General features: G+C 40.8%; 2 protein-coding genes across 4 annotated transcripts in view; both read right to left on the bottom strand.

The window, feature by feature from the left end:
- Nucleotides 1-17,042, bottom strand: part of ZNF10 (zinc finger protein 10) — a 103,965-nt gene extending 86,923 nt beyond the window's left edge. The window contains exon 1 of the mRNA XM_024739889.1: nt 16,956-17,042. The gene's annotated coding sequence lies outside the window, so the exon portion shown is untranslated. The remainder of the gene's footprint in view (nt 1-16,955) is intronic.
- LOC112396238 (zinc finger protein 84) overlaps nt 6,057-26,849 on the bottom strand; it is a 95,339-nt gene continuing 74,546 nt past the window's right edge. Inside the window, exons 1-5 of one of the 3 annotated variants that reach the window (XM_024739899.1) lie at nt 19,482-19,935; nt 19,131-19,183; nt 17,420-17,546; nt 16,956-17,051; nt 6,059-8,035 (exon numbers count right to left, since the gene is read on the bottom strand). In XM_024739899.1, the coding sequence (XP_024595667.1) occupies nt 6,849-8,035; nt 16,956-17,051; nt 17,420-17,546; nt 19,131-19,139 (1,419 nt within the window). In that variant the 5' untranslated portion in view covers nt 19,140-19,183; nt 19,482-19,935 and the 3' untranslated portion in view covers nt 6,059-6,848. Of the gene's footprint in view, nt 8,036-16,955; nt 17,052-17,419; nt 17,547-19,130 lie in introns of those variants that run through there. The other 2 variants (XM_024739900.1, XM_024739898.1) reach the window with 2 other exon arrangements.

Raw genomic sequence — 26,849 nt, 5'->3', positions numbered from 1 at the left:
ATTGTATCCTACATCTGCGTTAACATGCTTTTCACACCTTCACAGTATTGCCTGGTTAATAATGTGTCTTGCCCTCTAAACTTTAAGCTTTGGTAAGGTAGGAACTCTAAATTGTTCATTGTTTTATTCCTAGTACTTGTCCCATAATAGGTACTTATTTAAACATGTATGGTTTTTCCCAAACTTTTGTGCCTTTTATTTGTTTACTTAGTATTTCAGTGGAGGCTGAACTTAAAATAAGAATTGGGTTTCAAGTGATTGTATAAGGCAAAAATTGCATAAAATCAAAATTTTTTTCCAAGCGCTGGAGTCACACTCAGCATAGCAAGATATTCTAACAATTGACAGGCACGCAGATACTAAGACTGTTAAGAGAAGTGAGGTTTAATTATTCATATACCCTGCCCTGCCTCTACCACCCTCAAGTTCATATACCTTGTTTGGCCGCTGTTCATATGCTGCTACAGTGTGTATTACATTAAAAGGGGTGAAATGACCCAGTACTGGTGAGGGTGCCATGTTCTTTAGGCTACTGATGGAAACATAAATTCACAGAACCTTTCTGGGGGACAGGTAAGCAGTACGTGTCCAAAGCGAGAATATTCTAAACCTTTAACCTAGCAATTTTTTCTTAGCTTTTATAAAAGAACCCTTCATTCAAACATGTATAAGTAACAATAGTCATCTGAGTTTCATACTCTAGTGAGAAACTGAAATTCCTAAATTCCCAATAACAGCTAATTGGTTTTTAAAAATTATGTATGACCATAAAATGGAATGTAATGTGGTCATTAAAATGTTATTATGTATTTATTGACAAATGGGGATGTATCTAATATACAGTAAGTCCCCTACATACGAACCTTCAAAGATGCGAACCTACGTTCGCATGTCCGATCACGTCAGTTCATGTGTCTAGTGTACATTGTCACGTGCATGCATCCTCTACAAGTGGTTGTGCTTTTGTGTACTTTACAGTACTGTATAGAATACAGTAACAGTGTCTTTACTTCAAGCCCAGGATGTCCGGAAGCAAGCATAAAAGCAGCGGTGATGTAGCTTGTACTACTGTATTTTTCAAGGTACTGTACTATAATATTAAAAACTTCTACTTTTTGTGTTTGTTTTTTACGTATTTGTGTGAAAAGTATTACAGTACAGTACTATATAGACAATTTTGTTAGTTGGGTACCTAGGCTAACTTTGTTGGACTTAACGAACAAATTGGACTTACGAACGCGCTCTCAGAATGGAACTCATTTGTATGTAGGGGACTTACTGTACTGTGATTTTTAAATACAATTATAAAATATCAGAGTATAACCATGTTTTTATTAAAATATATATTGTAAATATGTGTGTATGTGTGTGCATTGAAATATCCTGGAAGATTATATACCAAAACGTTATCAGTGGTCATTTCTGAGTCGTAATTCTTTTACTTGTTGCTAAATTTTCTAGTTTACATAGTAAATAGAGCTAAGTTGTCTATTTTTTTAAATAGTAAACAATTCCATCATGAACTACTTAAATAATTTTCAAAAGCATGATTTTAATATCTTCAAAGTTGTATATAGATTTGCTCAGGCTATTGTTGGATATATAGATTCTAGCCATTTTTTTAAATCAGATAATTTTTTTTTACACTCTTTAAGCCAACTTTTCTATCTACAGCTTTTTAAAGGCACTTTTTGAAAATGTTGCTAAAGGGCCTGGGCTCTTTTTAGACTTCATCTAAATTGACCTCTAGGCAAAATTCAAAATATGAGGGAAACAAATAAGGTGCTATGATTAGAGGAACATATGTTCGATAAGGCAGTCAGGGAGGGCCCCCATGAGAAGGTGACATTCGAGCTGAAATCTGAAGGAAAGGAGTCATCCACAGAGGATTGGAGAAGTGGAGGGACACAGAGCTTGGTAAGTACAACAGCAAGAACAAAAGTCCTCATTGAGATCTTGACATGTTTGTTTAAAAAAAAAAGTCCTAGACCAGTGGCTGGAACGTGGGCAGGCAAGGTGGTAAAGAGAGGCATATATGAAACCAGGCTGGAGAGTAGGCCGGATTTAGAAAACACCTTACCAGCTCCGGCATGAGTTTATATTTTATTTGAAGAGCCATCAGAAGCTCTTTAAGAATCTTTCATAAGAGATTAGTTTTTGAAAATTACACTGACTATTGTATAGAAAAGTCTTGGGAGACCAGTTTAGGAGGCTACTGTAGCAGTTCATGTATGAAATTTGGATTACAGATAACTGTCATTTCCTTAGCAGACAGAGTTCTTTTAAGACAACAAATAAAATGAGATATTTACTTAACATGAACAGGAAATTCACAGGTTGATAAATGTCACGACATAAACTCACCTGTAATTTAAGGCACAGCAAACAGATAAAATTATATTTTTCACCCATCAGCAAAGTTCCACATTGAATCTGAAATTTCTATTTTCTGATCAATTTCCATTTTTCTACATAATATTGTTCTCTGTGATATTGAGAGTATTGGTGATGCAGAATTTCTTAAAACTTAAAAAAAAACTTTTCTTAAAATTCATTTCTTAAAAAATTTTTTAGAATATCAGATAACTAATTTGTTTACCCTTTTCTTTACTACCTTTTCTCTCTCCCAGTCTTTAAAGGCAGACTTTTTGAAAGTGTTACCTCTTTCTTCCAAGTCATTCACACCCAATCTGCAAGTTTTGCTGCCTCTCTGCTTTGAAATTTCTTCCATCTCTTCAGAAGGATTTAACACAGTTTCCTGTCCTGAGACGCACTGTATAATATTCAATAGAAAATTCTTTGGGGTCATTTCTCAGTAACAAAACTTGACCCAGCCTGAACTCTATGTGGGTATCTTATTTTAAGTCCCCTGAAGCACCGGTTGTTGCTTTCTAAGAAAATATAGAATTCTGATTGTTCTTGCAACAACTAATATTTACATCACTAGTACTGAATGTACCTGTTGCTCCATCTCCTTATCCTTCTGCATTTATAGTAACTTCTTGTTTTAACGTTGAAGTGTAATAATCTTTCGGGAAACTTGCAAAAACTTTACTGAAGCACAACACATAGAGAGATGTGCACAGCTTAACGAATTTCCCCAAATAGAATACACCTATTTAGTCGGCCCCCAGATCGAGAGAACGAAATGAGTACTTTCACTGATGCTACTAGGATCTTACACTCAACTCCATTCATCCCCTCCAATCAAGTGTTACTGTCCTGCTTCTTTAGCTTCATGTATATTTTAAACTCCAGCTGGTATTATAATTGTGTTGACAATATTCATTTATATTTCTTGCAGAGTCATCTTTTTAACAGCCATTTAAAATGTGAAAACCTTTCTTAGCTTACAGGCCCTGATATAGCCCATGGGCCTTAGTTTCCCAATACCTGACTTATATTTACCCCTTGTGTTCTTTACTGCCTTCTGCACTGCAAGGTTTCCATTTAGGACCAGTTCATGCTGCCTGAAGAACTCATCTTTAATGTTTCTTCTAGCACAGTCATGCTACACAAGTTCCCTCCATTTTTGTTTATCTGAAACATCTTTATTTCTGCTTTATCTCTAAAGCACTTTTAGCTTGGTATAGAAATCTAGATTGGTCGAATATTTTGTTTTTTCCCTTGTCAGCACTTTAAAAGTGTTGTTTCATTATCTTCTTCCATCGTTTCATTTGAGATGGAAACTTGCAGTCTTCTTGTTGCTGCTGTGAAAGTAGTCTCTCCCCTACCCTGTACCAGCTCCTGATAACCAGGCTTTATCTTTTGTTACAATGTGCATAGTTGTGGTGATGTCCCACTTTAGCCTGCTTGGAACTTGCTGAGCTTCCTGAACCTGAGGGCTGATATCTTGCATCTCTTTGCAAGGTTCTTCACTAACTCCTCAAATATTTCTTCCGTCATCCTCTTAAAAGACTAACTACACACATTAGAACTTTTGAGTTTGTCCTAAATGTCTATGTCTTTTCCCTTCTCCCTTCTGTTTTAGTACAGATAATTAGATCATCATGACAACAGAGTAATAAAAATATTATAACTGTTTCAGAGCTATCATGGTTTCCTTCCTATGTTTCACACAAAGTGTTCACAACTTGAATAGGCAAACCTAAGACAATTGTGTGTCTGTAATACAAACTCCTTATAAGTTTGTTTATTATAAGTTTATTATATTATAAACTCCTAGATCACAATGTTCAAATTGGATGTTTAGCCCTTCACATGTATTGAGATGGTCACACTATGTATCACCATTATCTCTTTGTCAAACCAACTGGAACTGAAATAATGTATTATACAAGTAATTTAAAGTACATCATATGCTTTATTCCCACTGTTTGCTTTTATACCTTAATGTGTCTGGCTGGCTATTGCTACTGAATTTCATATTGAAAAACAGGAAGCTTTTCTTTTGGTCTTCTGCTACCTCTGAAAAGTGCCACAGCTTATAAATGTTAAATACGGAAAGATATAACATAGACTTGTGTGCTGAAATTGACTGAAAGCAACTATGAACCTTGCCAGCACTGACTTGCTATGACAAAGAAAGCATACTGTATAAATGAAAATATCCACAAACTATTCACTTTGTTTTTTCAGTGGCAACAGTGTTTTGACATATCTTTTACTGTATAGCCTAGGAATTAACTGTATTTTGATTTAGTGTATTTAATACATTATCTGTATTTTAATTAAATTAAAAATAGCATAGTTATTTTGTGAAATATTTTACCACAAATGAACAAGAGGAATATTTGGGTGAGTTACATAGTTCAGAATGATGTTGCATGAAGTAAATTTTAGGGGAAATTTCTTATTTTTGATAAAAATGATTCAAGCAATATATTTGGTGAGCTACCTGCAAAGGCACTCCCTTTCCTGAGTGCCCCTCACTCACCTGATCATAGGCCTCTTCCCACTTTTTTCTCCATCATTCTTCACTCTCCCTTGCTCCATTAAGGAGGTCACATTTGCTTTCGAAATAAAAGTCCTGCTTACTAGGAGAAAATAGATAATTCAAAATATTATGGTTTTCCTAGACCCTAGGGAAGAGATGCTACTACAAGAAGAACAAAAACAGAAGAATGCATGCCATTTCCTACTTGGGCCAATTTTAAAACATTCCCTCAAGAACATGGAGTACAAATTCAGCCAGGCAACTTACAGCCCACCCCCTGATACTTCCTATGGAGAAGGCAGATACCTAAATTCAGATTCTGAATTTGGAGGATTGGTAAACTCCTTAGGCCAGAGTCCCATAGTTCTCCATCATTACATTCCTATATAAAAAACTGGGGGCAGGGTCTAATCAGTCCCATTCCTCCTGGGAGAAGTCTATGGCCACACCTCTGAATGTTACACACCTCTGAGATGACAAATACATTCTTGTTCACCAAAGACTGCCACAGGGTGTGAGGGAAATTATTAATACTGGCCACCACTATAGGAAAGAGGGGACTTATGCAGTGGAGTTGTTCTGATAGTTTGAGGCTTTGAATTGCTCTAGAAAAGTAAATATTAGGCAACAGCTGTGTTTTGTTGTTACATTGAATGGAAAAGAAATATGCCAGCCTCTCACTTTGTAAAAGAACAATTATATATGCCTGAAAAAATATGCTTAAATGAGGCACTCATTCAAGTTCTAAATTACATATTTCATGTACTAAACGCAAGAGAAGTTCTTGAAAGGAGGCAATCAGATGCTTTAAAGGTAAGATAACCTTTACAATGGGAAAATAAAGTTTGGGCAGGTGTATGTGGAGATGAAAACAATCTGATTTATTTGGACAAATATGTGCTTACAGAAGAAATGTTCTTACTGAAAATGGAACAAAAGAGGTAAACAACCTTGACATTTTCCTGTGATGTACCTTATTTACATTTATTTCAGACTAAGACATCTAGTCAGATTCAAGGGTAAACATGAGTTAGCATAACCTTAAGTCCAAACGCTGTCTCAAAATTAAAACCATAATATATCTAAAGATGTTTCTATAATGTCTGTATGTTTTTTAAAAAGCATGCTACTCCTCATTGTTGATGTCAACATTGTGATAGTTGCATATTCAGAATCACACACGCTGTAGGAAAAAAATTCAGCCAATACTACATTAATTTACTATGAATCAAGATTTATTCGTAGCTTTTCTGAATTTGCCTTGAAACAAAAAAACAAAACCCAAACAAACATCCCCCTGTAAAAAATCCTCCCACACCGATTCTCTCCAGTATAACTTCTCAGAACTCTTATGACTTTGCCACGCTCATTACAATGGTAGTTTTTCCCCAGGATAATTCTGTAGGTTTGAAATACTGCAGAAAGTCACCCTATGTTAAGTTCATTTATAGGGTTGCTTTTTCTCCTTAGAAGAGTATTTAAGAATTTAATAAATATTGCATGGTACATGAAGGCATTCTGAAATCATTGTTTGTATGACTTGCCTTCATTATGAATTTTCTGATGTCCAGGAAAAAGTACACCCTTACCCATGTGCTCTGTCCTGTCCTGAGCTGACAGATGCTGAATGAGACCTAATCTCTCAAAGTTTTCTCACATTTATTGGACATGTATCCTTTCCTGGTAGGAATTTACAAATGTAGATTAAGGGAATCCTACCAGATGAAGAGTCTTCTTAGTATTGTTTGATTTCATTTTCTGGTATTACAAAAAGAATGAACAGCTATTAATGGCTTTCCCATACATTCCTTAGGTTTTTCTCCAGAATACTGAGTAAAGCAGAGACCACGTTTCATCACAATAAGCACATTCACATAAGGCTTCTTTCCAAGAGTTCTCTGAAGTCAAAGTAAGGCATTAGCTGCTTTTTTTTTTTTTAATCCATACATTCTTAGGTTTTCTCTACAGTGTGAATTCCCTGGTGTTCAGCAAGGAATGAGTGGTAGTTAAATGAATTTTCATATTCATAGGGGTTCTCTAGTGTGTGTGTTCTCTGATGTTTAGTAAGGTTTGAGCTCCAGCTGAAGGATTTATTGCATACCTTACATACATAGGGCTTCTCCCCAGTATGAGTTATCTGATGTAGAATGAGGGAAAAGCTCCGACTAAAGGTTTTGTCACATTCAGTACATGCATAGGGCTTTTCTCCAGTATGAATTTTCATATGTTGTGCAAGGGATGCATGCCATGTGAAAACTTTACCACATTCATCACATTCATAGAGCTTTTCTCCAGCATGAATTCTCTGATGTTTAATAAGGAATGAGTGGCAACGGAAGGCTTTACTGCATTCATTACATTCATAGGGGGTTTTGGAGGTATGGACACTCTGGTGCCGGGTAAGGTGTGAAGAACGGCGAAATGCCTTCCCACACTCAATGCATTCATAAGGTTTCTCTCCAGTGTGTGTAATCTGATGGCGAATGAGTTCAGAGCCACTGCTAAAGGCCTTCCCACATCTCCTACATACATACTGTTTCTTTCCTATGTGAATTCTCTGATGTCGAGTGAGGTTTGAGGCACGGCTAAAGGCCTTTCCACATTCGGTACATTCGTAGGGTTTCTCCCCGGTATGTGTTCTCTGATGTTCAATGAGGAATGAAAGGTAACTGAATGTTTTATTACAGTCTTTACACTCATGGGGTTTCTTTCCTGTATGTATCATCTGATGTTTTACGAGGTTTGAGATCTGGCTAAAGGTTTTCCCACATTCCTTACATACATATGGTTTCTCTCCAGTATGAGTTCTCTGATGTAACACAAGGGAAAAGCGCCGACTGAAAGTTTTTCCACATTCATGGCATCCATAGGGTCTCTCCACAGTACTAACATTCATATGTTGAGACAGGGCTTCTTGATGGGAAACTGTCACTTGCCCGATATATCCCTGATTTCCCTGCAGCATCTCAGTATCACCCTCACATTTCCAGCCTCCTTTAAAATTGGAATACTCAAGGCCTTGGCTTAGAAATCTTTCAAATGAAAGATCTGAAGATCTTATCAAATACTGGGATGAATCTTCTTCGTATATGACATTTTTTGGAGAAAACTCTTTGATCTCACCATTTGACTCTGAAGCTGAAAAAACAAAGCAAATGTTTCTTATTTTCTGTGTTGAGTAAAATAAAAGCCACTCCTCCATTTTTTAATGAGAATTACATTGAAAAAAAAAATCTTAGCATTGCATTTCTTTTACAGTTATCACATATGACTCTGAAATCTGAGCAGTAGATCCAGAAATTCTGAAGACATCAAACAGAGGAGAGCTGTAGGTGAATAAGGAGAAGATTAAAAATAAGAAACTGAAGGTGAGGGAAAAACAGAACTATCAGAAAGATAAGTGATTGTAAAGGATAGGTAGTTAATCTTCCTCACCTCCAGGTAAACTTTATTTGCTGCCAGAATGACTTGAAAATGACAATTTCATAATGATGCTAATAGACTACAAGCATTCCTCAGGTCCCACAAAGAAATGAGATTGTGTTCACTTAGTGCCTTTGGAACATCTTACAGTAACTTATTCTGAATGAATGAATAAAAAGGTTTCTCTGAATATCTTCTAGCATCCTCACTCTACCTCTACCTTCTAAACAGACATGTGAAGCTCAATTTAGGGATAACAGTGTCTTTCCATCAGATGCTTTTGACAGATAAACACAGGATTTTCTCCAGGCTAAATTTTAGTAAAGGATTTTATCATTTTGGGAGAACAGAGTTTTATAATAATACAAAAGTTTAAAAAACATATCTTTATTCTTAGGAAATATGTGGAGTTAAAGACTATGATGTATACAATTTATTCCCAAATGTTTCAGGGAAAAAAAATCATATACCAAATGACAAAACAAACGGCAAAATATTAGCCATGGGTGAATGTGAGTAAAGGGCATATGGGTATTTTTGCACTATTCGTGCAACTTTTCTGGAAGTTTAAAATTATTTCCAACTTGGTATATAGATTCAACAAAATCCCAATCAAAATCCCGGCAAGTTATTTCACAGATCTCCAACAAACTGATTCTAAAGTTTATACAAAACAGCAAATGACCTAGAATACCTAACACAGCACTGAAGGAGAAGAACAGTCAGAGGACTTGACTTCAGGACTTCTGTAGCACTACAGTAATCAAGACAGTGCAGCACTGGTGAAAGGCTGGACAAGTAGATCAGTGGAACAGAGTACAGAGCTCAGAACAGACCTGCATAATTATAGTCAACTCATCTTTGACAAAGGAGCAAGGACATCACAAGGGAGCAAATACAGTCTTCTCAACAAATGGTACTGGAACAACTAGATATCCACGTGTGTAAAAGTGAATCTAGATACAGATTTACACTCTTAACAAAAATTAACTCAAAATGGATCACAGACAAAAATGTAAAACACAAAACTATAAAACTCCTAGAAGATAACAAAGGAGAGAAGCTAGATGATGTTAGGGAGTGATGACTTTTTGGGTATAACGCCAAAGGCACAATCCATGAAAGAAATAATTGATAAGCTGGACTTCATTAAAATTAAAAACCTCTGCTCTGCAATAGCCAATGTCAGGGGCTTCCCTGGTGGCGCAGTAGTTGAAAATCCGCCTGCCAATGCAGGGCACACGGGTTCAAGCCCTGGTCAGGGAAGATCCCACATGCCGTGGAGCAACTAAGCCTGTGCGCCACAACTACTGAAGCCTGAGTGCCTGGAGCCCATGCTCCGCAACAGGAGACGCCGCCGCGGCGAGAGGCCCACATACCGCAATGAAGAGTAGCCCCTGCTCGCCACAACTAGAGAAAGCCCACGCGCAGCAACAAAGACCCAACACAACCAAAAATAAATATAATTCATTAATTAATTAAGTTTTTTTTAAAAAAGCCAATGTCAAGAGAATGAGAAGACAGGATGAGAAGACAGAAAATAGTTGCAAAATACACATCTGACAAGTTATTACCCAAAATATACAAAGAACTGTTAAAACTCAACAATAAGAAAATGAACAATTCAATTTAAAAACAGGCAAAAGACATGAACAGAAACCTCACCAAAGAAGATTTACAGATCCAAGTAAGAATATGAAAAGACATCCAACATCATGTCATTAGGAAACTGTAAGTTAAAATAAGACACCACTTCACACCTATCAAAATGGCCAAACTCCAATTCACCGACAACAACACATGCTGGTGAGGATGTGGAGCAACAGGAACTCTCATCACTGCTGGTGGGGACGCAGAATGGTGCAGCCACTTTGGAAGACAGTGTGTCAGTTTCTTATAGAACTGAACATCCTCTTACCATACAATTCAGCAATCACATTCCTTGATATTTACCCAAGTGAATTAAAACTTACATCCACACAAAAACCTGGACGTGGAAGTTTATAGCAGCTTTATTTATAACTGCCAAAACTTAGAAGCAACAAGATGTCCTTCAGTAGGAGAATGGAAAAGTAAACTGTGGTACATCCAGACCATGGGCTATTACTCAGCACTAAAAAAAAAGAAGTTATCAAGCCATGAAAGGATATAAAGGAATGAGCCTCAAATGCATAATATGAAGTGAAAGAAGCCAATCTGAGAAAGGTAAATATCCTATGAATTCAACTATATGACATTCTGGAAAAGGAAAAACTATGGAAACAGTAAAAAAATCAGTAGTTACCAGGGGTTAGTGGGGAGAGGGGGATGAATAGGCAGAGCACAGAGAATTTTTAGGGCAGTAAAACTATCCTGTATCATACTAACATATGGATACATGTCATTGCACATTTGTCAAAACCCATAGAATGTATGACACTAAGAATGAAACTTAAGGTCAACTATGGACTTTGGGTGATAATGATGTGTCAGGGTAGGTTCATCAATTGTGAAAAATGTACCACTGTGGTGTGGGATGTTGACAGTGGGGAAGACTGGGCAGGGGGATATATAGGAACCCTCTGAACTTTCCATTCAATTTTGCTATGAACCCAAAACTGCTTGAAAGAAAATAAAGTTTATTAATTTAAAAAAATCAGTACAGTATTTGCAGGGAAGGTTTAGAGTATTTTAATTGCTACAGTAAAGACTGAGAGATATAAATATACAAATTCACTAGCATCCCTATAGAAAAACAATATAACTTCTTAGAAAAGAAACTGAAGAAAGTTGCTTAAGAATAAATTCAACAACAGGTGTACAGGGATTTTACAAAAAAAATTCAAAATCTTAAGAAGCTGTGCGGATAACTCCTAAATCCTACTTTAGCTCAGCATCACCTGGGAGCTTGTTAAAATGTAAATTCCTGAGTTCCACCCCAAACCTAATAACTTAGAATTTCTGGAGTGGGGCCTGGGGTTATGTATTTTAAAATGATCCAAAGGACTGAACTTTGGGAAGCACTGTGATATCTCTCTTAAGCACCAGAATATGATACTCAATTGCTTACTGAATTTATATACTCGACTATCCCAGAGACCCAAAACTCAGTAAGTCACAAATTGATATAATCTTTCCCTCCCCTTCAAACTTGTTCATCCTTGTTTTTTTTTTTAAGGAGCTAATAATACCAGCAAAAAGAGTGCTGTCAACCACAATTCCTCAATCTTCTTAATGTCTTTTATCTAGTCAATCACCAGGTCTTTCTGAGTCCACTCCCTTACGTTGTTACCGTCTGTATACCTTCTTCCATTCCCTGGACACCTCCAAGGTTCAGGTGATGATTACATCTAGCCTAGGTTATGGCAACAACTCTTAAATGGCTGTGCTGTTTCCTAGTCTCGCTTCCAATAAGTCTGTTTTCCAAACTGCAGCTAGAATGACCTTACTAAAATGCTCGCCTGCCTGCCTAAAATCTTTTGATGACTCCTTATTAGCCTACGGATGAACTCTAAGTTCATTAATAGGACCTATAAAACACCGGCATGATCTGACCAGTGCTTTCCCTAACCATCCTTAATTCCCACCATTTTCCTCCTTACACTTTATACTTCTGCTCAATCTAGACGGAACCTCATACTCTCATTTTATTAGTATGATCTTTATACATGCTGTAACTTTGGGGTTTTGTTTCAGTTATAAAATATGAATGGCTCCAGTCCTGTAAAGATGGAGTAAGTACACTCCAACCTGGCTCTCCCACTGAACACAAGTGAAAACCATGAACAGAATGCATAAAGCAGCTAGCTGAGAACTCTAAAAAGTAAACGGGGAACTTCCCTGGTGGCACAGTGGTTAAGAATCTGCCTGCCAATGCAGGGACACAAGTTTGAGCCCTGGTCCGTGAAGATCCCACATGCCGCGGAGCAACTAAGCCCATGCACCACAACTACTGAGCCCACGCACTGCAACTACTGAAGCCAGCGCACTCTAGGGCCCATGTGCCACAACTACTGAGCCCGGTGCCCAAACTACTGAGCCTGCGTGCCTAGAGCCCGTGCTCCGCAACAAGAGAAGCCACTGCAATGAGAAGCCCGTGCACCGCATTGAAGAGTAGTCCCCTCTCGCCACAACTAGAGAAAGCCCGTGCACAGCAGTGAAGACTCAATGCAGCCAACAATAAAGAAATAAAAAATTTTAAATCTATTCAAAAAAAAAGTAAACGGTAGCAAGCTGCTTGCAGAAGGAAGCCAGAACACAAAGTAACACTGAACTGGTGATGAGTTTCTTGGGTTTTTTTCCCCCCTCCAGTCTCTCCAGGCCTAAACTCAAATGCAGCCTGAAAGCAGGAACTGGGCAGCAGGTGTGAGGAGAAAGAGCTCCATGAGAAGCCTCTATTTCTGTTCTTAGGAATGGGAAAGGGGAGTCCATACTGGTTAGAGAAATCTTATTGTCTGTTCATTTCCGATTCTCTTCTGCCCAAACCCAAAGCATGTTGCAGCAGCTGTGGCCATACAGGCAATTAAACCTCTAAGGCAGGGTAACCTTCCTCCCTCAGCAGAAAGATCAATGGTCCCAAGAGCAGACAGGTAATATCTCCCCCCTTTTTTTCTTTTTCTCTCCATCCCCTCGCTGCATGGCTGCAGAGGCAGACAAACTTGCAGGAAGTGCAGAGGGGAACCTACAGGCCTGCCTTTCTATCCAGAAGACCTGAAAGAGGGGGCCCTGGGAGCCAAAAAGGAAAGGGGACATGGTGAAAAAGGGAGCACAAGAAGATGATCCCATAAAGTTGTGTATGAAATTCTGGGCTCCTCCCTGAGCTGTGCATGCATGGATCTGACCCTAAACAGCACACCTAAAGCTGTGAGAACTGAAACAAAGGGGAACCCGCTGCCTAAGGGGAACCCAGTGCCCAACACCACTAGGAGGTGCATATGGGGACAAATAAGAGAGACCTGAGAAGTCTTTGAAAACTGGACTGTCATTGGAACCACATGCACAGAAGACAGGTTAGAACTGTGGCTTCAACTTACGCATATCGACAGCCTGCTTAAAGTTAACATCTCAACAGGATTTAAATAAGACCCAAAGTCTTCATATTTAAAAAAAAAAGTTACAAGTCAAAGTTATAGGACATACAGAGAAACAAGAATTTCATCACCCCACAGGGGAAAGACAATCCAATTATAAAACACATTTATGGAGTATTTATATTATATATGGACAGTGCATTAAAATGAAATTAAGCAAAACATTTTGATGTGAAAATATTTCAGTGATGTAGAAAATATCCCTATACTTTATACATGATAGTGAAGTACTGTGTAGTGAAATATCAAGGTATCTGTAAATTACATTATTCAGCAAAAAAAGGGATGAGGTGAGGCAAATACAGTAAAATGTTATCCATTATTAAACCCATAACTAAGACTGTATAGATTTATGCAAAGATAGAAAAATAGAAAAACAAAAACTAAAGAACCCAGAAACATACGCAAAAACTGACACTTAACTTATGACAAACCAGTGAAGGAAAGGACACACATGTCAATAAATGGTGCCTCGAGATCTGGATGTCCATGCAGAAGAGACCAAAACTGACCACTAAGTCACATGACACACAAAAATAAATCCAAAGTGGACCATGGATCTAAATGTGAATGCAAAGTGACTTTTTAAAGAGAAAATCTAGGAAAATGTCATCATGACCTCATGGTAGGGAAAGATTTCTTAAACAGATCAAAAATATATATATATATATATTGGGACTTCCCTGGTGGTCCAGTGGTTAAGACTCCGCACTTCCACTGCAGTGGGCAAGGGTCTGATCCCTGATCAGGGAACCAAGATACTGCATGCTGCACGGCACAGCACAGCCGAAAAAAAAGAATACTAATCATAAAGGAAAAGACTGACAAATCTGACTATACTAGAATTAAGAGTCTGTTCATTAAAAGAGGTTTTAAGGAGAAAAGCCGGCCACAGGTAAGAGGAGGTATTTGTAGTGAATATAATTACAATGATTTGTATCCAAAATATACAACTCCTACAAAACAAGAAAAAGATGGAGAATCCAATAGATAAATGAGCAAAAACCTTCAAGAAGCACTTCATAAATGAGGGTATCTAAATACTCAATAAACATACGAAAAGGTGTTCAACCTCATTAGTAACTGGAGAAATGCACGTTTAAACCAGAATAAGCTACCACTGCACACTCTCCTGATGGGTGAAGAGCACGATGCCTGGCAGTACAGGGCATTTGGTAAACATGGGGAGCAGCAAGAGGAACCCGCTTACTGTGTCTGTGGAAGGGTAAGAAAGTAAAAGCACTTTGGAAAACATTCTGGCATCATCTAATGTGTGAAAGAGATACATTATCCTCTGACTCAGCAATTCCAGTCCTAGACATAAACCACAGGAACCCTGTGCCAGGAAGTACCAGGACCCAAGGACAAGAGCAACATTGCTTGCAATAGCCCTAAACTGCAAACAACCCAAGAAGCCATCAATAACAGAATGGATACAAACTACTAGATGAGTATGCAAGATGCATGAATATTAAAAATAATTTTGAGAGAAGCAAATTACAATGTAATATATACATTATGATCTCCTCTATATAAAGTTCATAAACATACAAACCTAAACTAGTGACTAGAGACACCAACAGTTGATAAAGATATAAAGAAAACCAAGGAAGTTACTACCATTAAAGATTACCTTTGCAGGGGGCGAGGTGGGGGGGGGAGGGTGACTGGGACAAGCACCCGAAGGGCTCTTAGGGACCTGGCAGTGCTGTGTCGACTGACCTGAGCGGTGGTTACATGGGTGCCTTATAATAATTTAAGCTGCACATTTATGTTTTATGCATTGTCTGTGAGCTACTTCCCTTTTCCAAAAAGGTACTGGAAGAAACACACAAAAATTCTAAGAGCTGTATTAAAGTAGTAGAATTAGAGGCAATTTTTCCATGTTTCCCCTTTACCTCACTTCCCTTGTACATAGTTTTATGGGTTTTATTACTTTCATAACGTTTAGAAAAGAACATTTTTCTTCAACTCATCCTTTCACGAGGAAGTCTCTGGGCACTTGTCCCACCTCGTGACTTCAGCTCACACAGGGCTCTTTCCCATCCTTCCTCCTGAAGGTCTCGCTCTCACATCCAGAGCTTGGTTTTCAAGGCATCCTCTGTTCCCTCACTACGCCTACCATTAGCTGCTTCTCCATAAACATAACATAAGTATTCCCCTGTTATCTCGAGAGGACCACTCCCTAAAGGCCAGTATACTTCCATTAGAGGTTTGCTTCAGAATCAACTATAGAACTTATGGAAATTGTCATAAACACATATAATTGAGGCTCCAAAGATCTTCTATGTCAGAATCTTCAAGCGCAGTGCATGGCCGTATTTATTTTTAAAGAGCTTCACCAGCAATTTTATTTCAACCTAAGGTGAAGAAGGCTTTCAGAGCCTTTCTCAATCAACCTCATTGCTTCTGTTTTTCTTTCTTAATATAAGATTCCCACATCTACATCCCTATCTGGAATTTTTTTCTAAGATATATTCCAATGGTTTGTTGCACCCCTTCACTTGGAAATACCATTCTCTACTCACACCATACATATCTCAAACTAATTCACCATGTTTTGTTTTAAACTGACCCTTTTCCTGTCTTTTATATTTCTATTACTACTATTCCTATCCAAATTACCCAGGTCTATAATACCAACTGGAAATTCCTTTCTTCTCATCGTTGAACTGCGAACTTGAGGACCTCTAACAAAGTTATTTACAGACCCAATTTATCTCACTATGCCATGCCTTCTACTCTCTGAGGCATACCACCTAAGAGAAAGTCTTAACAATATTAAAACTTCAATAAATATCATTAAAATAGGGACTTCCCTGGTGATCCAGTGGTAAAGAATCCGCCTTACAATGCAGGGGATGGGAGGTTCGATCCCTGGTCAGGGAACTAAGATCCCACATGCCGCGGGGCAACTAAGTGTGCGCGCCACAGCTACTGAGCTCACGCGCCTCAACTAGAGCCCACCTGCCGCAAACTACAGAGCCCACACACTCTGGAACCCACGCTCCACAATGAAGAGCCCAGGTGCTGCAACGAAAGATCCCACATGCCTCAACGAAGATCCCGCATGCTGAAACTAAGACCCAACACAGCCAAAAATAAATAAATCTTTTTAAAAAATTGTTAAAATAACACATGACTGAAGGAATAAGCCCATCAATTAACCAAAGTGTAATGAATCACTTTTTCAAGAGGGTTAGAACAGCAGTATAAAGAAAAATATATATACCTTTTAACTTAGACAATGGAAACATATAAGTCAATTTTTAAAAAGAAAGGGAAGAGAAACCAAAGAGAAATAAAATTCAGAGCCCAGACAGAGCTAATAATGAAAAGAAGGGACACATCTATCTGTGAGAAAGTGAGGAAAGGATGAGAACTGAAGGCAGACAGGTAAGTGGGTGTGAGTGGTCCCCTTGCTGTGGGCAAGACTTTACAGTCCCTGTATCTCTAGTACCTTTAAAGGAAAACTTTCCATCCAGCATATAACAAAGTACTGCTTTCTCATTGACTGGGTGGGTTGTTATTTTAAAAACTTCCCCACCAGCCTCTAACTCACTCACCTGAAAACAGACCTCTGCTTGCATCTTTCCCCAGCCACGGCTCTTTCCCTTGCTCCAGTAAGGAAACCACATGTGGCTTAGAAATGTTAAGACCTGCTTGCGGAAATGAAATAAATTCACAATTAGTCCCTGAATCCTTACGAAAGAGGGGGCGTTATTAGAAATGCCAGATGTAAGTATGAAAGATTTCTAAAGATTAGGTGAAATTCGAATCCCCCTCTTAAAAGCTAATAAAGGACTTCCCTGGCTGTCCAGTGGTTAAGACTCTGCACTTCCACTGCAGGGGGCTCAGGTTTGATCCCCTTGTTGGGGAAGTTCCCATGCCATGCAGTGCAGCCAAAATAAAAAGAAAAGCTAAAAAAAAACTTACCTCCCTTGGGAATGTTCAGCCAGGTAATCAAGATTCGCAACAGCCATCCTAAAGGTCAAATTCTGACTGAGGGGAGATGAGAAGAAATACCTACCCAGTGAGACCAGGTGGCCATAGTTCTCCAACATTACATGTCTGTACAAATCTCTTTGAGCAGGCTGGAGCCATTCCCACTCCTCCCGGGAGAAGTCTACGGCCACATCTCTGAATGTCACTGACCCCTGAAATGACACACAGACATCTGCACAACCAGCACCTATGCTCCCAAAGGCCCTGATCAAGGAGTGAAATGAGTCCCACTGTGTCTGGCGGACAGTGTATACAAGTAGAGCAATGACAGTTTTCAGGATTCTGAGTAATTATTAAGAGTATAAGGAAGAGATTAGCTGTTTTGTTTTACTGTATAATTGGAGAAAAGACGAAAAAATATACATGCTTTGTCCTGAGATAATTTACAATTTTGTGGAAGATAAAGGACTATACATATGAACAACATGAATTTCTGGCTTTGGTTGCAAAAATTCTTAAGATCTCACCACGCTTTATGAATAATGAAGACAATCCCTTTATGTGTAACAGGGAGAGTATATTTTCCTTAATACCAGCCTATTTTAATATGATCTGGCAAGGATTTCTTCATAGGCACAACTGGCTGTAGCAGAGAGCAGCAGCTCCCGATTAAGGGGTACACATTCAAGTTTACCACACCTAACCCCGTTTCTGAAGAGATAGCTGTGATACTTAGCAATGTCGCCGAACAAGACGCTGAAGGCTACAGTACAAGGGCCTCCCAGGGTGGAACCTGCAGCTTCTTCCCTTGGGGTCAGGATGAGTAATAAGTCCCTGTTTGCAGCCTGGTTTTGCAGCACTTGAGTGACCCACATAGCTGTTAGGCATGAACAGGGATTTTTAAAAGTCCCAAACTAGTAACAGCCCAAGAGGTATGACAGAGTTATATTTTACAGTTTAAAACAAATTTTAAGTGCCTATCATCTGTTATAGATTATTGACTAATAAAGGAAGCTGTTTCCTAATGTAAACAGTAGGCTCTCCAGGACGGAAGGAAACTGGACTCCCAGCAAAAGTTGAAGAGCCTCTGGCTTTGGGGACAATTATGACAGAAAGTAGGACAGAGAAGTGACACTAAAACCAGATTGACTAATTTGGAAGGGCTGGCCTTCTTATCCCCGACCTCTGTGAAGCACAACTGCCAGCCACGCATTTAGCCTCCACCAAAACAACAATAATCAGTGTTCCTTGCTCGAGAAACTTCACGTCTTGCCTAAAAAATGAACTCGGTGAGTTAGGAGATTCTGTTTTGCTCCCCGCTGATCCCCAGGACCTAGGAAGCGCCGCGCAGGAGAATCACGTGGAGGGACTGTTAACGTGCAGACTGCCAACCCGCACACGCACAGGTTCGGGTTCACAAGGCTGGGGTGGGGCTCGCGAATACCCAAGTCCAGCAAGTTACCAGGTGATGCCGACAGAGCTGATCCAGGATCACGCACTGAGACCACTGATGCAGGCGTGAAAGGAGACGGCCAACGGAAGCAGGAGTCAGCGAATGAACGGCAGCGGGGGCGAGGAGCAGAGAGTGAAGCCCTCCACGTTCCAATTCCGGGGAAAGGAGGCGCAGGACAGCCCGCTCTAAGACCCGGCCGCCCGGTCAGCGCCCGCCCCGCGCCCGGCCCCGCCTGCCCTCCCACGTCCTCTTAGGCGCCAGAAGGGCGGCAGGGGGAGGAAATCCTGTGTGCCCAGTCCGGAAAACACAGCCGCGCTGAGGAAGAAAGGAAACACCAGCTCACCTGAGACATGGCTCACGGCAGGGCCCGCGGAGAACCGAGCGTGGAAGGCGGAGCTGGCAGGGAGAGCGACGAGCTGACGCACGGGCCGGTGCCCGGGCTCCGCATCCACCGCCCTCGTCACGAGGGACAGGGACACCCGCGACAGCTCCCTCCCCGCCGCGGCGGGGGCTCCGAGCCTGGGCCCGACCCGCGCCCCCAGCGCCGCTGCCTTTAACGGAGCCGCAGCTGGGGCGTCTCCTCCGCGCTGCTGGCCGGGCAACCAAGGCTTCCCGAGCTCGGGGCAGGGCCACCGCCCCCGGCCCCCCGGGCCCCGGCGGGGACAGGCTCGGGCAGGGCGGGCCCCTCCCCTACCTCGGCCCGCGCAAGCAAGGCTCTCGGCTCTGCGACGGGTACCCCGCACCAGCGTCCCGCAAACTGCGCCTTCCGGAGCCTCAGAGACCGACCGCGACCAGGCCGCGGGCCTCAGACAGCTCTCCTTCCCAGGACCCACCGCGGCCTCGGCGCGTCGCGGGCACAGTGCCCGCCCCACCCCCTACAACTCCCAGGACACCCCGCGCCCGTGACAGGGAGAACGGGGGTGGGGGTGGGGGGCGTCTCAGACAACTACACTTCCCAGGGTCCACTGCGGCCTCAGCCTGAGGCCTAGCCCTCCACGCTCGGACTACAACTCCCAGAACCGACTGTGGCCTCAGCCGTTCCATCCAGGACCTCCAGCCCTGGCCACGGCAGTAGCAGCACCCGCAGCCCCGAGGGGTCACTACTCTCAGAGCCTGGAGCCCCGCGGGGCGGCCCAGCCATGGCGGCCTGGACGGCGACCGCCCGCACGCTGAGGCCGGACTGGCGACCTGTCCGCGTGAGCAGAGGAGGCAGCCGGGCTCCCCTTGCAGTCCTGCCGTGGGAGCCCGCGATTCCTGGGGGCTTCCTTCTCCCTGCGCTGGTGGCTAGGTCCCGAGCACGGGGGAGGTCTAGGGACTAAGCACCTACAGAGCTCCAAGCCCAGGGGATGGGAGGCCGGGTGCAAGCTTTGTATTGAAATGGGAGGGTTAGGAGAGAGACTGGGCCCGCTGAATCATGGAACATTGTTCTAAGTGGAGCCAACAGTTTATAAGTTTATGAAAAAAAGATTAGAGACAACAAAGGAAAATGGTGTGTTATCAGACAAACCTTGGGTCCACTCACCTGCCCGCAGTAAAGCCGATCTACTGACACTGGGTTGTGATGAAGGAAAGTGCAGCGTTTATTGCAGGCGCCAAGAAGGAGTCCAGGGAACTAGTGCTTAAAAGGCCTGAACTCCCAGAAGGCTTTCAGGGAAAGGTTTTTAAAGACGGGATGAGGGAGGGGGGGTTGTGGGGTGTGTGATCGGCTCTTGGACCTTCTTCTGATTGGTTGGTGGGGAGGTCATCAGGAGTCAACATCATTAACCTTCTGGTTTCAGCTGTTCTGCGGTCTACGGTGGGCAGCCTACAGTTTACTTCTCCCAGCTGGTAGGGTTTTCAGAGCTGCAAAACAGCTCAAAGGACACGGCTCAGAATAGTATCTATACCGCTTGAGGAGGAACTAAAGTTCCTTAACTTTGTTTAATGGCTAAACTATTATTATTTTGTCTTGCTTTACTATTTTCCTTTCTTTCTGCATTTTCTCACTTCTCTGATTAAATTTGTTCTTTGGAACTTGGGGAAGGCCTAGGAGGCTAAAGTTTTTCTACAAATAAGAGGCAGGTGGAGAATGAGGCGAGGCGGGGCGGGGAGAGTCTGTCCTGGGAAGGCCCCATGGGGTCCTGCTTGGTTACAGTCCAGTATAAAAGCTGGAAGAGAAAAAAGGAAGAAAGAAATTCACTGGCCTGGTGAAAAGAGGTCAAAGGAGAGGTGGCTTGAAAAGAGAAGAGACTGAAAAAGTAAGCATCCTTGTGAAGGAATGTTCATGCTGTGAAGTGACAAGACAATGAAGAGTTTTAAAGAGGCTGTGACGTCTCATGTGCAGTGTGGTGCAGAGTGGTAAGGGTGAAACAACAGGAAGAAGGACTTGAGCCAGGAAGGCCACTTGAAGGCAGTGCTTCTGTATCCTGGGGCCCGGGAGCTGGGGCTACGGAAGACTGATTCAGGAAACAATTTAAAAGAAGAATGTAAAGGACCTGGTAATGAATTGGATACATGGAGGAACTAGGTTTCTTGCTTGGGTGAAATGCTTCCAGAAGTACATTCTTTAAAACTGCTTCTACCACTGTTATCCACTCTCATGACTTCAACTTCCACTTATACAACTTGCCCAGATATTTTGGTTAATCATCGTATTTCACTATGACGATAAAACACAGGATAAGACAAGTTTAGGATAGAAGAAATGGATTCATTTGGGACACGTTGAGATCGGCGTGTCCGTGTTTAATCTTAACTACTAATCTTGTCCAAACTATTATTTCTCACCTGCAATCTTGCTATAACTTCACATCAGTTTCCTCCAAATCTTTTCTTTATACAGAAGTCAGCCTCGTGTTTATAAAAGCAATTCCAAATATATTCCTCTGCTTAATATAATTCGATGGCTTTTGATTGCTCTGAAGTAAAGGCAAAAGTCCCTAACATGGTCCTCAGTACTCAGCATGATCTTACCCCTATCTTTTCAAGCTCTTCTTATGGTATTTCCCTCCCCTCTGACTGTGCTAACCTTCTTTCCCTATATACCATACATCGCAGGACCTTTGAGCATGTTAATTTTCTCTAACCCTGAAAAGGTTATCTATCCCTTCATACAATAACATAATTAATACATTTCAGTTTATCCTTCATATTTCAGCTCAAGCAACTCTTAGAGAAGTGTTCTCTGATCCCAGTGTGATCTCTGAATAAGGTTCCTTTGACTGTAAACTCTCCTTGAATCCTATACTTATTCTCTTTATCACTTACAATAATTTGCAATTGTATTTGTAATTATTTATGTGTATTTATGATTATTTGTTAGTAATTATCTTCCTCACTAGCTTATAAGCACTATGAGATACACCCATAGCTAGCACATTGCTTGCCACAGAGGGCTCAATGAACGACAAATGGACAGCATCAAAATTTAGTATTGTTGCATGGTGAGTGAAAATATCTTGCTTTAATGTACTTTTTGCGATACTAAACAACTCTGTTTATTGACTAGGTCTTATTTATCTTGTGTGAAATACCTGTTCATGTCCTTTGCCTATTTTTCCATTAGGATCCCTGTGTTTTTATTATTGATTTGTAGGAGTTCTTAGTGTGGTGGGATTTTATAACTTTCATATGTATGTTTCAGATACAGCATATTCTCAAAAGTCATTACTTGTATATTCCCTTTGGGGTTGTGTGTGTGTGTGTGTACATGCAGTAATTTGAAATTTTTATGCAGTCAAATCTATCAGTCTTTCCCCTCCTGACTTTTGAATTTCTCTCACTTAGAAAGGGTATCCACATACCAAATTTTAAAATACACCCTATACTCTTCTAATACTAAATCCCCTTATATCTGGGTCTCTTTCCTCTGTTTGGTTCCACTGATCTGTTCTTCTATTCCTGTACGTATCATATGGTTTCAATTACTATAGCTTTCTGGGAAAGCATGTACCCTCTTTTTCTTTTTTCTAATTTTTCTAGGTTAGTGTTATGAGTTTGCCTCTCTGGGTAAATTTTAGAATCATCTTGCCTAATTCCCCATGCAAATTCACTAGAAATTCAGTTGTGACTATTCAATCTGAAGACAGAAACAATGCATTCCATATAAGGGGACAACTGAATGACGGTGGATTTCTCATCTGAAACCATGGTGGCCAGAAAGAGATGGCACAACATTTTTCAAATGCTGAAGAAAAAAACAAAACTGTAAACCCCTAATTCTCTATCTAGCAAAAATGCTCTTCAGAAATGAAGGGAAAATAAAGACTTCCAGATGATGAAGACTTTCAGATGAAGGAAAGCTAGGAATTTGTCACCAGAAGGCCTAACTGTAAAAGATTGGCTAAAGAGATTCTACAATTATAAAGGAACTGGTAACAAAAGAAAAAACAACAGTGGAAATAAGGGTAAACATAATGGACTGTCCTTCTCATGAGTTTTCAAAATCACATTTGATGGTTGAAACAAAAAATTATAATACCATCTGATGTGGAACTTAAGACAGTTATATTAATGCATGGGGAGGGTAAAGGGACTTAAATGGAGGTAAGGTTTCTGCACGTCAGTCAAAATGGTAAAATGTCAATACCCGTAGACTGTGTTAAGTAGGGTGTGTATATTGTAATACCTAGTGAAACCACACACACACACAAATACATAGAAACACACTCAAAAATACTTTGAATGATTAAAAATAGAATTCTAAAAAATGTTCAAGTAACCCACAGAAAAGCAAGAAAATGGAAGAGGTATGAGAAACAGGGAACAAAAATTGTAAAAAGTCCCAACGTATGTTCATGTACAAAAACAGTACACACACCTATTTAGATGTGATTATACTATGTATTTTTTTGCTGTTTTTCCTTCTCTTTCACAAACGTACTAAAAATTCTCACTGATTACTCTTTCCTCTGCCTACAGCACTCTGTAGGGTCTCCACTCAAATTACCTTCTCACAAAGTCCTTTCAGAACTACTCCATCCAATTGCAGCTTCTCTCACACTCAACTTATTCTACATCATATTGCCCTGTTTTGTTTTTATCATAGTATTTATCTTTACTAGATATCTTCTTCTTTTAAAAAATTTTTAATGATTATTGTCTATCTCCCCTCATTAGAATATAAGCTCCTGAGAGCAGAAACCTATTTGGACCTTTACCTCATTGCCTAGAACTGTGGTACATGATAGGTAGCGCATGGTATGTATAGGCTCATAAAATATTTTTTGCATAACAATATATTCAGTAAGTATCTTTGTAAATGTGCATTCTTGCATTGTATCAATTTATCATAGGTTAGTCAAATAGATAAAAGACTTAAATGTTAAAAATAAAACTATAGACAAGTAACAAGACAATTTTATAGTCTATAACATTAAATTTATGAGGTGAAATCTATGCTTTATAGTTGATCTCAATATATGAAGAATCTTTTTCATCCATGATATTAAAAGTATTCATATAATTGTATATGATGCTTTTATTGTTTCTTATATTGCAATTATAAAATTATCCCTTTTGGAATTTCTATTTTTTAGTGTGATGTAGGGATGCAGTGTTATTGTTTTGTCCAAAATGTTTGGTTGTAGGTCCCCAAAACATGCATTGAATAAAACATACTGCTCTTAATTTTTAAATCAAATTTCTTCAGTGGCCCAGAGATCACATAGGGACAAACCAGAAGTCTTCTGTTCAAACGGGCTCCCAGACTCTGTCACATGAAGCTAACTTTTGAACATATTAAGAATAAGAATATAAATATATCCCCCTCAGGTTTCTCCTTTTATTGACTAACTTTTTCCTGTTCTATGGCCATAGTTTCAGCAGCAGGGATCAGAAGCAAGAGACCAAACCTTATGAGCACGGTGTACAAGTTTTTATGGACGCATGTTTTCATTTTCCTTGGGCATATACTGCTGAATCCTGTGGTCAGTACACATTAAACTTTTTAAGAAACTGCCCAACTGTTTTCCACAGTGGTTGTACATTGTTTTACGTTCCCACCAGCGATGTACGAGCGTTCTGGTTCCTCACATCATTGCCAACACTTTGTACTGGAGTCTTTTATGTCTGGCCATTCTCAGCTTAATTGTTTCTTCTAAAAACATGAGACAATCCAAATGTCCATCAATAGGTGAATGGATGGACAAACTGGCATAACCATACAGTGGACTACTCAGTAATTAAAAAACAGACTACCAATACACACAGCACCATGCGCAAATTTCAAAACCATCAGGCCGACACAAAGGCTTACTTATTGTATAGTTCCAGTCACATGAAATTCTAGAAAAGACAGAAGTAATCTACAGCGTTGGATGAGAGATCAATGGTTGGGGTCAGCGGTGGGAGTGAGATCTGACTGGGAAGAGGCATGAGGGAACGTTTTGAGTGATGGAAATGTTCTACATCTTGGTGGGAGTGGTGGTTATACAGGCACAGATATTTATCAAAATGCATGGAACTTGGGACTTCCCTGGCGGTCAAGTGGTTAGAACTCTGCACTCCCACTGCAAGGGGCCCGGGTTTGATCCCTGGTCGGGGAACTAAGATCCTGCATGCTGCACGGTGCAGCCAAAAAAGAACAAAAAAGCATGGAACTTGAATTCTACATTAAAATAGGTACACTTTATCAATAAAATTTATTTTAAAAATGTGGTTCTAAAGAAAGAATGAAGATGGATACACTAAACTTTGTTAAAGGGACAATCTTTAAAATAGCAGGTCTAACCCCGTAGAAAGCAGCAACTGATCAGAGCCTGGGCCCTGTGGAGGACAGATCTATCATGTTTCATAAGAGGTAGCAAGTACCCAAGATGCCCTGATAATGCACACATGCCCCAAAAGGTGGGAGGTAAACCCCCCAAAGACTTAGAAGCCTGATATCAGTGACGTTTTTAGAAGTTTAGTGAACCAGCAATGCTGGGACAGCCCTCTAAAGTAAGGGATGAGGTACTAAAACTCACACCCCACACCACAAAAATGTACAACACTTTGAATGTGGAAGGCAGTTGGGGACACACTTGGAAATTCTATGTGAATAATTTGTGGGTATCTTGGAATGCTTCCAGTTTTGAGCGGAGCCCAGAGCAAGAGCTCGGCAGCAAGGCCCAGGGCTTCATCCTCCAGATGAAGCCACATGACGCCGCAGCTCTTGCTGTGTTAGGACCCGAGGCAGATGGGATGCTGTGAGGAGTCTTCTTCAGTCTCCAATAGAGCTACAAAGCCCTCGGATTCAGTAGCAAGGCCATGACTTCTGTGGCAGAGAACGACTCTGCATTGGAGAAACAGATTCCGGCATGCCACACGCTCTAATAGAGACCAAGCCTCACCGCTGTGCAGTCATTGACCAGTGACGGCCATCCTCAGGTGGATTATCGGGTTCGTTGACTGCTGCTGCAATTCATCGTATTGTGAAAATGATTTATTTGGGACCGGGCCCTGGAAAGTCCGAAAGTAAAATGTTTAAATGGGGAGTCCAGACCCCTATGTCACTCGTGGGGGGCTCCCTATGACCACTGGCCGAGGAGGAGACAACTCAGGCCTGGCTCACAGATGCATCATCGCCATCTGAAGGGACCACTGATGTGCAGCCCCCATTCTGTGAAGACCCTAAAGGACAGTTTTAAGGGAAAACTTCCCAGTGGTCAAAGCTGTGAGCAGGACTCTTGGCACCCTGCTTCATGGAGGAGGAGGGGTGGCTGGGAACATGGATATGGACCAATTGCTTGGCAGAAGTAACTGACTTGGCTGGTTGTTACAATCCCGACAGGAACAAAACTGGGACAGCAGGGACAAGGAAATAGGGAAAGGCCATGTGGTTGAGCTTGGCACTTTGCTCGTGGACATCAAGCATGTGGGCTTTTGTGTTTCACACTGATGCCGAGAAGAGGCAGAGGAAGAAAACGGGACAGGGTGACTCACCTTGTGCAGATCCAACGACCCATTTTAAGCAAAGATAGTGTAATAATGGGGTGGTGATCACGGGTAAGTCCGCCAGTATTAACATCTATCTGCTTCCACAGGAACAGTCAGTAAAACAGCCTGTGGACGGTTCCTAAGTTTTACAGTATGTACTTGTGAC

This window comes from Neophocaena asiaeorientalis, unplaced genomic scaffold (assembly GCF_003031525.2).
Source record: "Neophocaena asiaeorientalis asiaeorientalis breed wild unplaced genomic scaffold, Neophocaena_asiaeorientalis_V1.1 scaffold757, whole genome shotgun sequence".
NCBI lineage: Eukaryota > Metazoa > Chordata > Mammalia > Artiodactyla > Phocoenidae > Neophocaena > Neophocaena asiaeorientalis.
The sequence above is the reverse complement of the archived record's forward strand: the minus strand, read 5'-3'. Positions and strand labels throughout refer to the sequence as shown.